Source organism: Lagopus leucura, unplaced genomic scaffold, assembly GCF_019238085.1.
Source record: "Lagopus leucura isolate 7727_CA_CO unplaced genomic scaffold, USGS_WTPT01 Super-Scaffold_100008, whole genome shotgun sequence".
NCBI classification, from domain to species: Eukaryota; Metazoa; Chordata; class Aves; order Galliformes; family Phasianidae; genus Lagopus; species Lagopus leucura.
Genome location: NW_024962265.1, coordinates 34,130,580 through 34,144,689, shown reverse-complemented (window position 1 = coordinate 34,144,689; position 14,110 = coordinate 34,130,580). Strand labels below are relative to the sequence as shown.

Genomic DNA, 14,110 nt, shown 5'->3' with positions numbered 1-14,110 from the left:
CTGACACCAGCTATTTTCCCTTCACTCTGCCACTGCCTGGGACACAACGTGCATAGCAGAAGTCATACAATTTCTTCTGTTTTCTGCTCTTGTTCCCTGTGCAGTCTTGAAATGGTGGTGAACTTCTCTGTCTGCAAAAATGTCTTGAAAATACACAAGGGGCTGGCTTTCTTCAGCTATCTTCCTCATACTTGAACACCTGCTCAAGTCACCCAGCCCTCATGCATAGTTAAAAAAATTTTGCTATTGATGTGTTTTTTCCTGCACCACAAAACCAAGAATTGCTTACTTTGACCAAGGTCAGAAACAAGCTTTTCTGAATTGTGGCCATAAAAGGACAGGGCCTTCAATATGGGCAGCCCACAGTCCAGAGAGTAGGTCTCTTGCAATGCAAAAGCAACAACAGCAATACGCCTCATTCTCTCTTAATCTCTCTGCTTTGCATAGCTAAATGGGCAGGAGGAGAAGGAAGGAAGAAAAAGGCAAATCTATGCTGGGAGAGGAAGGAAGCACACCAGCAAGAAGACATCTGCCACTAATGAAAGTTTCATAGTACCAATGCACAGAATAAACAAACTACAGTTGGCTGCGCTGTAGAGCCTAACTCTAATATTTTTTTATTTCTAAGTGTACTTCCTTTCCTGTGCTTGCTTTGGCATCTGTTTCAGCAGAGGAGGAGCTGTTGGATCATATGCAAACTCATTTAAAACACTGGCATCCATTTCCCAGACCTTGATCACAGTAAGCACTTAAAAGTTACAGGCTTTGGGTAAAATACACTGATATTTTGACTGAGAATTTGGTTACTGTTCTTGTTGCTCCCTGGTAGCACTCAAGCCAGCTATCCAAAGTCACTATGAGGGCAGAGAACAATGTGTATGTACATGGAAAAGGGGACCCGCAGAGTCAGCAGCCTTTATCAGCATGCTTGGGGATCTCTGCTCTCAGTCCACACTCCAGTCTACAACATGCCTGGTTGAGCAGTGTCACTGCAGAGGATTGGTGTCACTGCAGAGGATTGCCAGAAACCCAGGAAATAAACAGTTGTCATCCGTGAGGAGCAAGGGAAGATGAAGGTGCAAGGCTGTGTTGTGACATGGCTTTTATACACAGCTGCATGCAGAACAGCCTGCAGTCATAGGCAACATAGGATCATATTTTGCCCATTTCTCCATCAAACCAGTATTCTGTTGCTCTGTCCCCTTTGATCTGAAGTCCAAAGCCTCTCTTCTACATTGGCTTCTATTTCCCTGCCCATTCTCCCCTAGCCTTTCCCTGTTTCCAGACACAGGCACCACGGTATGCTGATCACTGGCCTTCTACTTTATCTCTCTTTTTGGCAGCCTCCGGCCACCAAGCTCCAGTAACCTGGCTCCTGAGCTCCATCTATGCTCCTGAAGACAGCAGCCCCAGACTCAATCCGTGAATCACCTGCCTCATTAATTCTCCCAGCACTTCGCTGTAGAAGCCTTACGCACAACTGCATTGAAACCAGTTGCCTTCTTTCCAGCAACATCTAATGCAAAGTGAAGGATGAGGGGGATGGTACTTTTGATGCCTTCCTCAGAGTAGTTATCTCAGAGAAGTCAAACACACGTCTGAACGTGGCTTAAACCACAGCCACCACTTTCCAAAGGAGCCAGCAAATAACCAAGCTATTTGTGCTGTTTGTGTGAACAAATTCAGTCCACAACCAATAAAATATTCTTTCAAACATTTAGCACTGACTAAAACAGTACTAAATTGATCATTATGTATCATTAAAAGAGCTATGCCAGGAAGTTCCTAGTCAAGTCCAGCTATTTGTAGTAAGATTTGTGTTAAAATATCAGCTATTCTATACAGGAAACAATCCTTACATAAAGCTGGAGATATAAAAATAACACACAAAACACATTCAATAATAATTAGCACCTGTTTCATGGAGGACAAAATCATGAGGTTTGCTACAAACTCTTGCAACTTGAAGGAAAGGCTTTCTTGACAATTAATAACTAATCTTCATCTGAAGATACTTTACCCCTAAAATACTTTGAGTCACTATACAAGCTCAGTGGGAAGTCCAGCAGAACTTCATCAACTTATACTGACTGAGTTAGTCTTACACAGGGGGCTAATTAATAATTCCTTAATTTCTTTCACACTAAAGGACTCCAGGTATTGCTCACTATTTAAGTTGTGCAAGATAGTCCTGGTCATTTTGACTAAAACAGACTACAGCCATTGATAGACGCTGCTCATCCATCAGAGCCAAGGACATGGAGCTCAGGCACATGGCAGCAATAAGCAGGAGAGGATTTAGGTTGAAACAGCTTTACCTGGCAGAACTACAACCTGTGGGGACATACCACAGACCACAGGTATTCAGTTGTGGTAGAAACTATAGCACTCCAGAAGGTAAGGAGTAAGCTTGTGTCAAGAAAGACAGCTTTCCCCCAAAATATCAGCATTTTCCAGAGAAACAGAAATCTCACAGTGAGTGCTCAATTCCTCTTTAAATCCTGTTTTTAATCTCTCATCCTTAAAATAGTAGAAGAGGCCTTTGGTTTTTTCATGTTTAAAGCCGTGTTTATTCTGTGGCTTCATTCATTTGCCAAGAGCACCAAACTATACTCAGTGTTATCCATGCAGGACAAGGACTACAAAGAGAGGGGGTGATTCCACAACCAAGAAACATCTTGATATCAAAGGGCACTGAGGCCAAACACACACATCTCAGACACAAAAATACCTTCCAGCAATTAAAAAAAAAAAAACAAATAATAGCGTAATTAGTTTGGCCTTCATTGAGTGTCTCAGCCTACTGATAACATTAGCAATAAGAGATTGCTCTGCTATGCAGGGGCAGGCCCTATCCTTGGCAAATAGGAAGTTACAGAGTCAAAAATCTAAACATTTTAGTAAGTATTAATTTTAACAGAAACAATGGAAAAGTTTTAGGTCAAAACTGGAGTATCTAGTGTGAGAGGAATGAAATGAGGCAGAAGACAGCAGGCACAACAGAAAAGCCATTTACTTCAATAAGAAAAAGCCAGGGTCAAATCCCAGTGAGTGTCATATCTAGTCTGTCTACTGAATACTGAAAGTAGGTACTGATAGGAAAACAAATATTATATTATGTCCTTTTTCTCGAGAACTCCAGACTGCCCTCTCTCAATAACATAAATGCAAGTTGATCATACCAATGACTGTCAAAACTAACACACAAGCCAAACCACCAGCTGTAGCGCTAAGCAGGTTCAGCGGAGCTAAGCCCTGCATCAAAAGAATGCAAACCATGCTTCAAATCACACCTTTCCCATGTACTAGTGCTGCACAGCAGAACTGCAAAAACTTCATTTTTCTGAAGGATGTCAACTTTCCAAGATGTTTCACCTTTCCTTTTACTTGACGGAATTGACAGAGCTTCTCCTTCTCTCCTTTCCCTATACAGATGTTCTACCAAACGTCATTTAAATCAGTCATTCTAGAATTAAAGTTATTAATTACCATTAAACAGCTAAAACCCCTGACATACCTTCTACCAAAGTATCAATGTCCCAAAAGTCAATATGACACAGTCCACATTCCTTAGAAAACCCTGCTTCCCAAGTCAGCTTTTCAGGCATTGTAGGTAATTCATGTCCAATGCTATTTAGAGAATTTAACAGCTGTGCAACACAGTACTTGAACAGTAGCTTGATAAAAACAAACGCCTTGCTAAAAGCAAAGCCAGGAAAGTCTACTAACTTGTGACCTTTGTGACTTAAAGTAAATTTAAGAAACATGAATTTTGTAATATCTAGAAAAAGACACATTCGTCTGCTAGCAGCCAGAAGCTGTGAGTCACTGATTTCTATTTCTTGCCTTAAAAACAATTCCCTGAGGGCTGCAAGCAAAATTTTAATTTCCACATCTGAAATTCAAGGTCAAAAGTTAGAGCTGCTGCCACCTTTCAGTTAGACCACAAATGCCAGCTAAAATAATGGTAGTAATAATAATTCACCTATTTAGCATAATGGAAAATTAAATGCAGGTGAAGAAAAAATGCCCGCTTTGGCCAAGCCAGAAAAGTAGCCTTTCTAGATAAGACCAATATCACAAGAAGAATGCCTGGACACTGAATGAAAAATAGAATACATAGAATGAAAAAGAATACAGAAACTTGGAATTGCAAGGTTAACATGGAAAAAAAATGCCAGGAGAACACTACAGTGAGGAAAGAAAGATTTAGAAAGTAAAAGAATACATAACCTTTTAACAATCATTTTTAATTACATTATGGCAGGGTCTGAGCAACGCAGTTTGCTCAAGGAGTCTAGTAGAAATTCTCTGTGGTAAGAGAAAGACAAGAGACCTGCCTGAGTGGGAGATGTCTTGGGAAAAAAGGCAGAACAGATCTCAGAGAAAGGCAAAAAATGGCAATTATAATCAGACATAGGAGTGGAAAGAACAGCCATCTTTAACCCGAGCGGATGAGCTGGAACAAGGAGGGAGCTCCCTGACCTCATGAAGATCACTGGGACGTCAGAAGCAAGAAGCTGCCAGGAGCCCTCAGCCCCTTCCCCATTCTCCTCCCAGCAGTCACCAGCGCCGTCCCTCCCACGGGCTCAGCCCTGTCACCTTCCTTTTGCTGCTCTCCCTGAAGGAAAAACGCACAGCAGCACATCTATCCTGCCGGGGCTGTTTTCATTCCAGGATCACATTACACCACTGCTTTGTGTAAATAGAGCTTTAGTTTGGGGGCTTCCTCCTTTCTTCTTCAATTCATCTCAAACAGTTGGTGTACTTTTGCTGCCACAACAGATTGTTGAGACTCTTAAAACCAAGCCAAGCCCTTACCTTCAAAGAACTGCTGCAAGGCCTCATTTTCTCCCACCACATCCATGCTGAGCCACTGGAGGCCCTTTACTTTCCTGCAGTCAGCAGCGTCCTGCAGAGGAAACACGCCGTCCCCTCCCAGGCAATCAGGAATATATGAAGGAGCAAATCATGCTTCCAGCAGAGCTTTCAGCTGACTTCATCCCAGCTGCTCCTGTTCCTTCATATATCCTGTCAGGGATATACTTCAACCCTGCTACGCATAAAGAATTTGGAACGAAGTTTGAGGCAAAATGAAGGCGATGTGCTTTCTTCAGTGCAGTGAGCTTAATGCTCGTGTCTGAGGGACCTTTGATCCCAACACTGATCACAGTTACACATGCGCAAAAAATGCGGCAATAAAAATGACTTGTCTCTGTACTTTCACACAGGTGATACAATTACAACTCCTGGTAAAGACCAGCACTTCCACCAGCTGCAGCAGCTTTGCCATGTGCACTGTCCCACCAGAGCAGCTGAGCACCAGGCTACCCAATGGCTCTAAGAACTGTTTCATCTTGCAGCACAGATTACGGAGCAGAATTACGTTGTCGTAATGAATTTAAACTACAGACTAGTCTGTCCGTCCCAGGTAAGCCTATGGGAAAGCTGAAAATTCAACTGGGGCTAACAGCAAAAACTCGTTTCACTCCATCCCAGTTGGTTTTTGCACACTCAGGTTTGGCCCTGGTCTGTCATCTATAACGAACAGGAGACAAATACTCAGACATTTTGAGGGGAGATCTGTAAAAGGCCTTTGGTTAAGAACAAAAGCTCCGATGGAGTCAAGAAACGTGGGAGGCAGCCATTCTCTAAAGCAGCTGAATTCACCAGACGTGTAACCGCAGTGCAGTTGTTACCAATCCCAGACACCCATAGTGTCACAGGTTTCTCATGATAGGCAGTTCGTATTAAAAAAAAATAGACAATAATTTTGGGAAAGGGACATAAAGGCAGAAACAAGCCCAGAATTTACAAGACATCAATGGAATCAAGCCAAAGAGGCATTTCCACTTGTGGTACATCTTTGTAGTTCTTCTACATGAAGACAGTCCCCGCATAATAAACTTTAGGTACCTTTTGTCTAGGCACTATTATGTAGGAAAAAAAAATCTCTTTGCTTTAATGGGCAACACCTGTAAAGGATTACTAAGTCAGAATAGCAGCAGCTACGGGCTATAATTTAACTACTGTTAGCTAATCCCGGAAACAGTTTGATTTCATTATGTAAACCAAAGATTAACAATCTTTTAGGAAGCATTTATGAGCCTAACGTAACAGCAATAAATAGAATTTGTTTTCTTAGACAGAGAAACTAGACTTCCTTAGCTCAACTGAAGTAAGAAATAACCTTCCTTTAGCAGCTGCAGTGAGAACTCTTCCAGGTTTCTGCAGCAGAAACTATCTGCCACTGCTTTATGAGTACCTGTGATTGACAAATGGCTGTCATAATCAAGACTCCAGTGTTTTTCCAGAAGGTCTCCTACATGCAAATCTCCTTGTACAGGGCTCATGTGGGAAGGTTTTGGTAGCTGGGGCCTGCAGGGATGCACTCTGTGAGCAGAGCTCTGGCTGCAGCAGGGCCGTGTTGGAGCAGCCAGAGCTGCTCTGATCAGATCACAGCCCCCATTCTGCTCTGCTCAGGGAGAGGGAGAAGGCAGAAGAGGTGGATGGGAGGAAGGTGGTTCTAGTTTGCTTTTAGTTCTCTTCTATTTCAGTATGCAGAAAATCACATTTAACTCCCTTATGTTAAATCTGTTTTGCCCACTTGGGTAACTGGTGAGCTATGCCCCTGCCCACATCTCAACTCACAAGCTTTTCTCCATCCCTTTTTCTCTCCCCACCCTTCTGAGAAAGGGGAACAACAGCAACACAGTACTGCTCAGGCAGTGTGAAACCACCACAATACCACACCTGCACAACTATGTTCCACATTCCCTAATGAATTTTCTGCTTCAGCTTACACTACACCTTGGGAAAAAGGACTAGCAAAAGTAGCAGCTGAACAAAAAATGGATGTTCCTTAAAAAAGCCATGATCCCTTTTCAGGTTGTCTTCAGAGCAAGCTGTGTGTGTGAAAAAGCCACTAACATTACATGCAAATTACAATCAACATGTTAAAAAAAATCATGTAATAGATATTTTGCAGATGTAAGGACAGCTGTGGGAAATGGATGTCTAAAACAATGGAAACAAAATTGCAAAAAAAAAAAAAGTACAAAGATTAATCTAAAGGCAATAAGGCCAAAAAGAAAAAAGCAAAAGAATAAAGTTTTTAGTAGTCACACAGATAGATTTCTAATCAAAGAAAGACCCAAAGAGTGTTCAAGGCTATCTCACAATGTCTGAAAAGCACTCCTGTTTAAGGAGAAAGCCAGATTTATTATGCTGTTGACAGCATGAATGTTTGCAGTATACAGTTCTCTTATGTTACTTGGAAATGAAGAATATAGGAATGCAGCATTTAAAAGAATATCACGACCTTCTAATTGTTATCTGGATTGGCATACACACACAGAAAGGATGCATACATACATCTTCACACTGCACCATGTGAGGCATTTGTTCTCTCAAAACCATCAATAACCATCTTGGTTTCAGTTTGAAACTGCTTATCTCAGGCAGGTTCACGTCACTGCTTCACAAAGAACAGACAACAGATGCTGCAGATGCTGCTTCAGACCAACGTTTATTTAATCAGAAGTCTTGTTTTTAAAATGTAAATTACAATCACTAAGACACCTGCAAGTGCTTACCACATTTGTTCAACTAGGTATTATATGGACACATATACAGCATAGGTCAGTTTAAAACAATCACAGTACTTCTTAGTGCAATCTGCCAAAGGAGAAAGATCTTGGACCCACTTTGTGGAAATAAATATCAAGTGACAAATAAGATTCATCAATTTTAGAGTTATGTATCTTACATGAAGTTCATGCATGCTCAAGAGTAAAAAGATTTAGAGTTCTTCCTTGTAATAGCCGAGCTTCGCTAGTGACATCTCTCTTCTCAGCTGCATAACTTCCCAGAACATCTGATCCACTGAAAAAGACAGAAATATCACTAGATGCAATGAATTAGGTTTTTATTTTAACTGAAATAGGCACTCTGCCTCCCTGTGCATTAGTTTAAGGAAACTTCAGAAGCAACAAGCTCCCTAGTTTGTTACTTCCCAGTGAAATCAGAATTAAGCTGTGCAAGCTCTCTGTGCTTGGTTTAGAAAAAAAAAATAAAAGTTCGAACATTCTAGGAGATAGTCATAGCAAAAGACCAAATTTTACTTTGTTTTTTAAACGTTGATGCTTTTATTTAACTTGGGAAAAGAAATGCATCAGTGCTCTTCAGCTTCAATTAATTAGTTTCTTAACTTAATTGTTCTGCTCATTGACTCATTTTCTGTATAAAAGACTGCGAAGAGGAAGTAGAATTTGTTGGATAAGTAAAAATTGAAGGCCACTTAGTTTTATCCTTTTACCTAGACAGGAAATTTTAGTTAAATTGTTTAAATACAATCATGATTTTTTTTCTTTTAGAGCGATAATAATAAATGAAGAACAACCACAACTCTTAAATGCAGTCTACTTTTCAAATTCAGAGGTGTGCAGTGTTTACACAGCCATCTTTTATATAGACTTACTGAAACCAAACAGCACACACACTTAAGCACATTTCTGATTTACTGCAGAGATAAGAGTTTAAATGGGCAGCTGTTGGATATATACTGCTATCCTGACAGTAAAAAAGCAACCAGGTAACTCTGGGGAGGAAAAATAGCAACAGAAGTAAAATTACCTTTCTCGTTTGCTGAGTGGGGAGGCAGAGCACAATGAAAAAAATCATGCTTCACACTAGCTAATACATTTATACAGAGAGCCCTCATCGAGAAATCTTGCGATGCCACATTTGAAGATTAATTTCTTGTTTTTCAGCTGCATTCAAATAAAATTACAGTCTGGTTTAACGTTTGGGGGGTTTTGTTTGTTTGTTTTAATCAATCAGTTCTCCCTGCACAACAATCTGACAAAGAAGGGTTGACTGAATTTTCAGTGCATGAAGTGAGAGAAGATGTGTCTGTGCATTAAGGGAGGGAAGAATGTACCGGGTCAAACCAACTTAAGATTCTTTGGGGTCTCTTACCAATGCAGAATTTTTCTTTTTTCAAAATGATATTGCTGGTTATTCCATGCATTAGATTAAAAAATAATAATAAAATAGAACTTGTTTTCAGTCTTTAACAACAAAACAATGGAAGTGGAAGGCAAAAATGATGTGGAAAGATCACAAATATTTCCATACTTTGCCAGTCTTTTTTCCAGTCTCTATTTTTTTAAATACTGTGTAGAAAATTATCATAGCTCCACTCATTGTGGAATTTGTCTTGAATTTTCACGTGAAGGTTTTTTAAGATAGACTGAAAAGCACCATTTCTTTATTATTTTACTGAAAATTCACCAAAGTCTCACAATCACAATGACTATCATCTGCAAGTTTTAGGCACATTCACTGTACACATTTTTTCTTCACCTTCCCCACAAAGACAGGCTGAGGGAGCTGGCCGGGAGAAGAGAAGGCTGTGGGGGTGACCTCACTACAGCTTTCCAGTACCTAAAGGGGGCCTACAAACAGGAGGGGAGTCAACTCTTTACAAGGGTAAATATTGGCAGGACAAAGGGAAATGGCTTTGAGTTGAGGGAGGAAAGATTTAGGTTGGATGTCAGGGGGAAGTTCTTTACAGAGAGAGTGGTGAGGTGCTGGCACAGGCTGCCCAGAGAGGCTGTGGATGCCCCGTCCCTGGAGGTGTTGAAGGCCAGGTTGGATGGGGCTCTGGGCAGCCTGGTCTAGTAGCAGATCTGGAGGTTGGTGGCTGTGCATGCGGCAGAGCAGTTGAAGCTTGATGATCGTTGAGATCCGTTCAACCCAAGCATTCTATGATTCATTCTACAATTCTCTGATTCATATGACCAAAATGCAATTTGTCACTCACCATCTTGCTGCTTCAGCAGTCCTTGCTGGATGTATCGAATATACGTAAAGAAGTTGCACACAGAAGTTATCTAAACCCATATAAAAGGATGGTGGTTAACATCATTTTGTATGACGGTAGAAAAAAATACTACTTAAAATGAAATTGTGGTAAATCTGCTTACCCTGTAACGACAAAAAGGAGAAATATAGTAGTAACTGCTTGAATCTCCTAATTTGATTCTATGCTTGCACGACTTGCTTTGTCCACTTAAAGCACATTTCCTACAAAACATGAAGTTTACATGAGTTAATAAACAAATCTGACATTAATGTCTAACACCTGTGTGTGTTTAGAGTGTTAATGTAATTACTTCCTATTTGCATAGGTACTCAAATCTCTGCCTTAATGTAGTAATTGCAGCTTACAAAATGGTATCATCAACTACTCTAGCTTGATAAGGACAAGTTTTGTTCCAACACCAGCACATCATCATATATTCCTAATTTTACATCTTTTATCAGCATTGGTCAGGTACTTTCACATTCACAGCTTCAAGTCTGACAGTCTGGAACAGCAGGAATTCTTTAACTCTTTATATATGGAATAAGCTTTGTTTAAATAATCAGCTGACCCCAACATTTAAAATGTTTTGTTTTTTTAAATTTCCTCTTGATGTTGCATATCAAGAAAAAAAACAAGCCCCATAGGATAACAGTCAATTCACAAAGTCTCTGTCAGACACATTCTAAGATCAGCTTTGTATTTATGCCCAAACTGAAATCACATTTTTACATTCAGAGTATAAAAGAACTTGAGGTGAAGGAAAACAGGTTGACTGTAATAATTCTTTCCATTATCATTACAGGAAGTGATGGCAAAATAATTACATTTACTTTTTCTAGTGTATATGCAAATATATCATACACGAACAAAGAGAGGTCAGTAGTCAGAAAATCTTCAATTCCAAATAACTCTTCCAGCATTCTTCAGAAAAAAAATTTCTACATCTCTCCTGAAGAGGAAGCTGCTATTAATACTATCTTAATAAATGTAAACACAGCAGGAATTTTATTTGGAATTTTTATATTGCAGCATCCCATCCCAGATGAACTGGCTTGTCAGGTATCCACTGTTCCACTGACTTGAAAAGCTTCTGGATCTCCTCCCTTTCATCTCTATCTCAGAAAATTAGGGAGTCTTAAGAAGCAGCCACCTTTCTAAGCTCACACAGTCTCAATAGCAGCCTACAAGCCCCTTTAATAGTCTGCAGCTGGTCCATAGAACCATGCAACACAGGAGAAAACTGTAGTGTATATGATTTTCCACAGTAATTTATGAGGACTGACATTGATCCAAGAAATTGTATAGTTGCAGAAGCAAGCTGATCACAAATGCAGTCAAGCCTTTGTGAGAAGACAGACAGATTTTTAATGCCAAGAAGAAGAGGAAAAAAAAAAAAACCTTTTCTCTTTCCAGCAATATATTTACCTTCTATACAGTGTGTTGCATCACACCAGGTTAAATGCTGGAATGACAGCTATTACTAATGACTCAGTTCTGCACTGTACAGCACACATGCAGCTTAGTGCTTTGTTCCCCATGGGGACAATTACTTGAATCCTGTGGGGAAACCCAGCTGTATTTCATTACTACACACCACCACTGGCACCATTCAGTAACTTCTGTATGCCAAAACCTTTCTTTACTACATCACAGCTCCCTGACCTCCACTCAATGTTTTGTTGTTGGTTTATTACCCATCCCACTAGTTTATGCATCCGTTCTTCCTGTCCCCCAGGCAATTGGACAATGAAATCATTCCTTCAGGAGCATTATTCCAGTTACTTTTATTATTTATTTATGCTGTTTGTATGTATTACATTACCTATGAAACCATGCCCTTTAAATAAAAAGTGATTTTCACCACATAAAAACAGAAAATGCAAAGCTGCTACTCTGATTAAGTGAAAGGTGAAACAGCTGTTTCCCACCCAGTGCCAGTAATATTTAAGGCAATGCACATTTGCTGTCAAATTAAGCTTACGTACCGCCTATCCCTTACCTATTACTTAACCACAAACAAGCATACAGAAGTTTTTGTCACCTCATGACAATTGCAAGAGGGAGGCAAGAGTAAATCTTGACTATCAATGTAACTAATGTAACTAAAGTACAATTCCTGCACAGGCATCTCGAAACATTAATTTTTACCCAGCCAACTACTTATGGATTACATTGGAGAATACAATACAGCTTCTTTAGAGAGAAAGCAAGAATTTCCTTTGGCATGTTAAATGTTCTCTGCCACTCAAAACCCATGAAGAAAAATGAGAATTGAAAAACAGCAGCAATGAGAAAAAAAAAATTAAGTTGATCCTGATAAACACATTCTGATTTAAGTTTTCTATCAGAAAACTGAGCTCTAATAAAAAAATATTACAGAGAAATATTATTTCTGCTGGACATCTTTTACACAAGTAGTCAAGACTTCCAATACGCTTGGAAAGCTCAGGATTGTGATACTGGCCTTTCTTGCTTAACCATGACACACACTAAAGCTAAAGCACTAAAATCCTTTCACATTCAGAGCCGCAGTGCCTCAGGCAGGTCCCTCTCACTCATTTTAACATCTACATCAGCACCTGACACATAAGCCTTGTCCTAGAGGAATCTGAAGCCATTCCAAACTTTCTAAAGCAATCATTTTGCCATTCAACCATATTTCCTTCTTTACCTTCAAATTCACCCTCACCTTTACTCCCTGATTACATTCCTTCTTTCACATTCAGAGGGTTTACTTTCCATATCTCCTCTCAAATACTTCAGCTGCCTTTGTCAATATGCTCTGTACGTATTAGATTTCTTATGCCACAAATAAATCTAGCTGTCTGACATTGATCCCCCACTACTTCTATACCTTTTTCACGATGCTTTCCAAGTGACAGCCCCTACTTCAGAAATCTCTGCTTCAAGAATCAGATTGATCTTCTCCAAGGAAGGGAATGCTACTCTTACAGTCAATGCATCATAAGCAGCTCTCTCAAGAAGGGAATTATCTTAAAAAAGGTTAATGTAAAACAAACCTTTAATATTTGCATTGTTAGTTGCTTACTTCTCCCATAAAATTTTGCAAGAGCAATTCTGAAGTCTGATATTTTAATAAATATTTACAAGATTAACATATACAAATTTCAATGAGGCGATCAGTTGATAACTCTTGGATTGAGAATACAGTTCTCTCAAATGAGTCCAGATTTCCCCTCTGTCTGTTAGCTTAACATACTTTGGTCCCCCACATTCAACTGCAGAAGCTTTCACAAATCGAACAGGTTGCAAGCCAACAGGTTCAATGCTCAGAGTGTTGTTTTCAACAGCTTCCAGAACAGCTGAGGCCAACTGCAAGAGAAATGTAGAAAGCAGTTAAAAACAGCTCCATGTGATCCACTGCCTCAAAGCAGTGACACATTTCTGTCTCTGTTAAGTTGGGAACACTGAAAAAGCCAACAAACCAAACAAATTCAATTACAAATAAGCTTTTGCTTGCTTCCTACACAAGAGGCCCAATTCCTAGGCGTCAGTTGAAATTTTGCCCTCCAAATAACCCTATCCTCCCTCAGGCAAGACAACTGCCTTTACAGCAGGGAATGTATGGTTAGCATGCTAACCATATATTCAGTTATTCCTCATGCACCCAAGCAGCACATACATTTGCACACTGTTTTTGCCAGATACTGGACACGGCACAAACCTTGTGTATTTAAAAAATTGCTCTAATTTTATTGTTTTTTCTTCCCTGCAGAACGCAACAGCACGCAACCTCTGTAACTTGTAAAACAAAGTGAATATTAGCCCATTTTTCAGCCAAAGATTATTTCAGAAAGACATTCAAAGATTTAAGATTGAACAATATATAAAACAGACAACAGGTTACTGTGCCTTCAGAACACTGGTATTGTTAAAATATCACTTTCATAAAGGAAGTGCAACTTCCCTCAGGCTTTTTTATGTTAATTCTTTACAAAATAACACTAGAAATATGCTCATTTTGCTTGACTGAACTCAATAGTTGCCCAAGATTAGTGTTTAAGTATGGACAAGAAATAGTCATTACTTGATTTAAAATAAGGTGCAATTTATTTTATTTATTTAATAATTCTTTGTCCACGTTCCTTTGCTGCTGAGTAATATAAATATTTTTCTATTGTACTCTGAGCATTTCAAAATTAGAATGTTACTACAAAAGCACTTCATACAAAATATTCTTTCCCAATACTATTTGCTAAACGCAAAACAGGAGACTAC

At 39.5% G+C, this 14,110-nt stretch overlaps 2 protein-coding genes across 4 annotated transcripts in view; both read right to left on the bottom strand.

Annotated features, from left to right (window-relative positions):
• The window catches only part of MYRFL (myelin regulatory factor like), a 42,251-nt gene extending 37,275 nt beyond the window's left edge, over nt 1–4,976 (bottom strand). The window contains exon 1 of the mRNA XM_042872692.1: nt 4,822–4,976. Within this exon, the coding sequence (XP_042728626.1) occupies nt 4,822–4,867 (46 nt within the window). The 5' untranslated portion in view covers nt 4,868–4,976. The remainder of the gene's footprint in view (nt 1–4,821) is intronic.
• Nucleotides 4,977–7,509: 2,533 nt separating this feature from the next.
• LOC122180856 (RAB3A interacting protein) overlaps nt 7,510–14,110 on the bottom strand; it is a 28,976-nt gene continuing 22,375 nt past the window's right edge. For all 3 annotated transcript variants that reach the window (XM_042872775.1, XM_042872776.1, XM_042872777.1), the window contains 4 exons: nt 13,092–13,204; nt 9,990–10,089; nt 9,827–9,896; nt 7,510–7,884 (listed from right to left, as the gene is read on the bottom strand). In XM_042872775.1, coding sequence (XP_042728709.1) covers nt 7,802–7,884; nt 9,827–9,896; nt 9,990–10,089; nt 13,092–13,204 — 366 coding nt within the window. In that variant the 3' untranslated portion in view covers nt 7,510–7,801. The remainder of the gene's footprint in view (nt 7,885–9,826; nt 9,897–9,989; nt 10,090–13,091; nt 13,205–14,110) is intronic.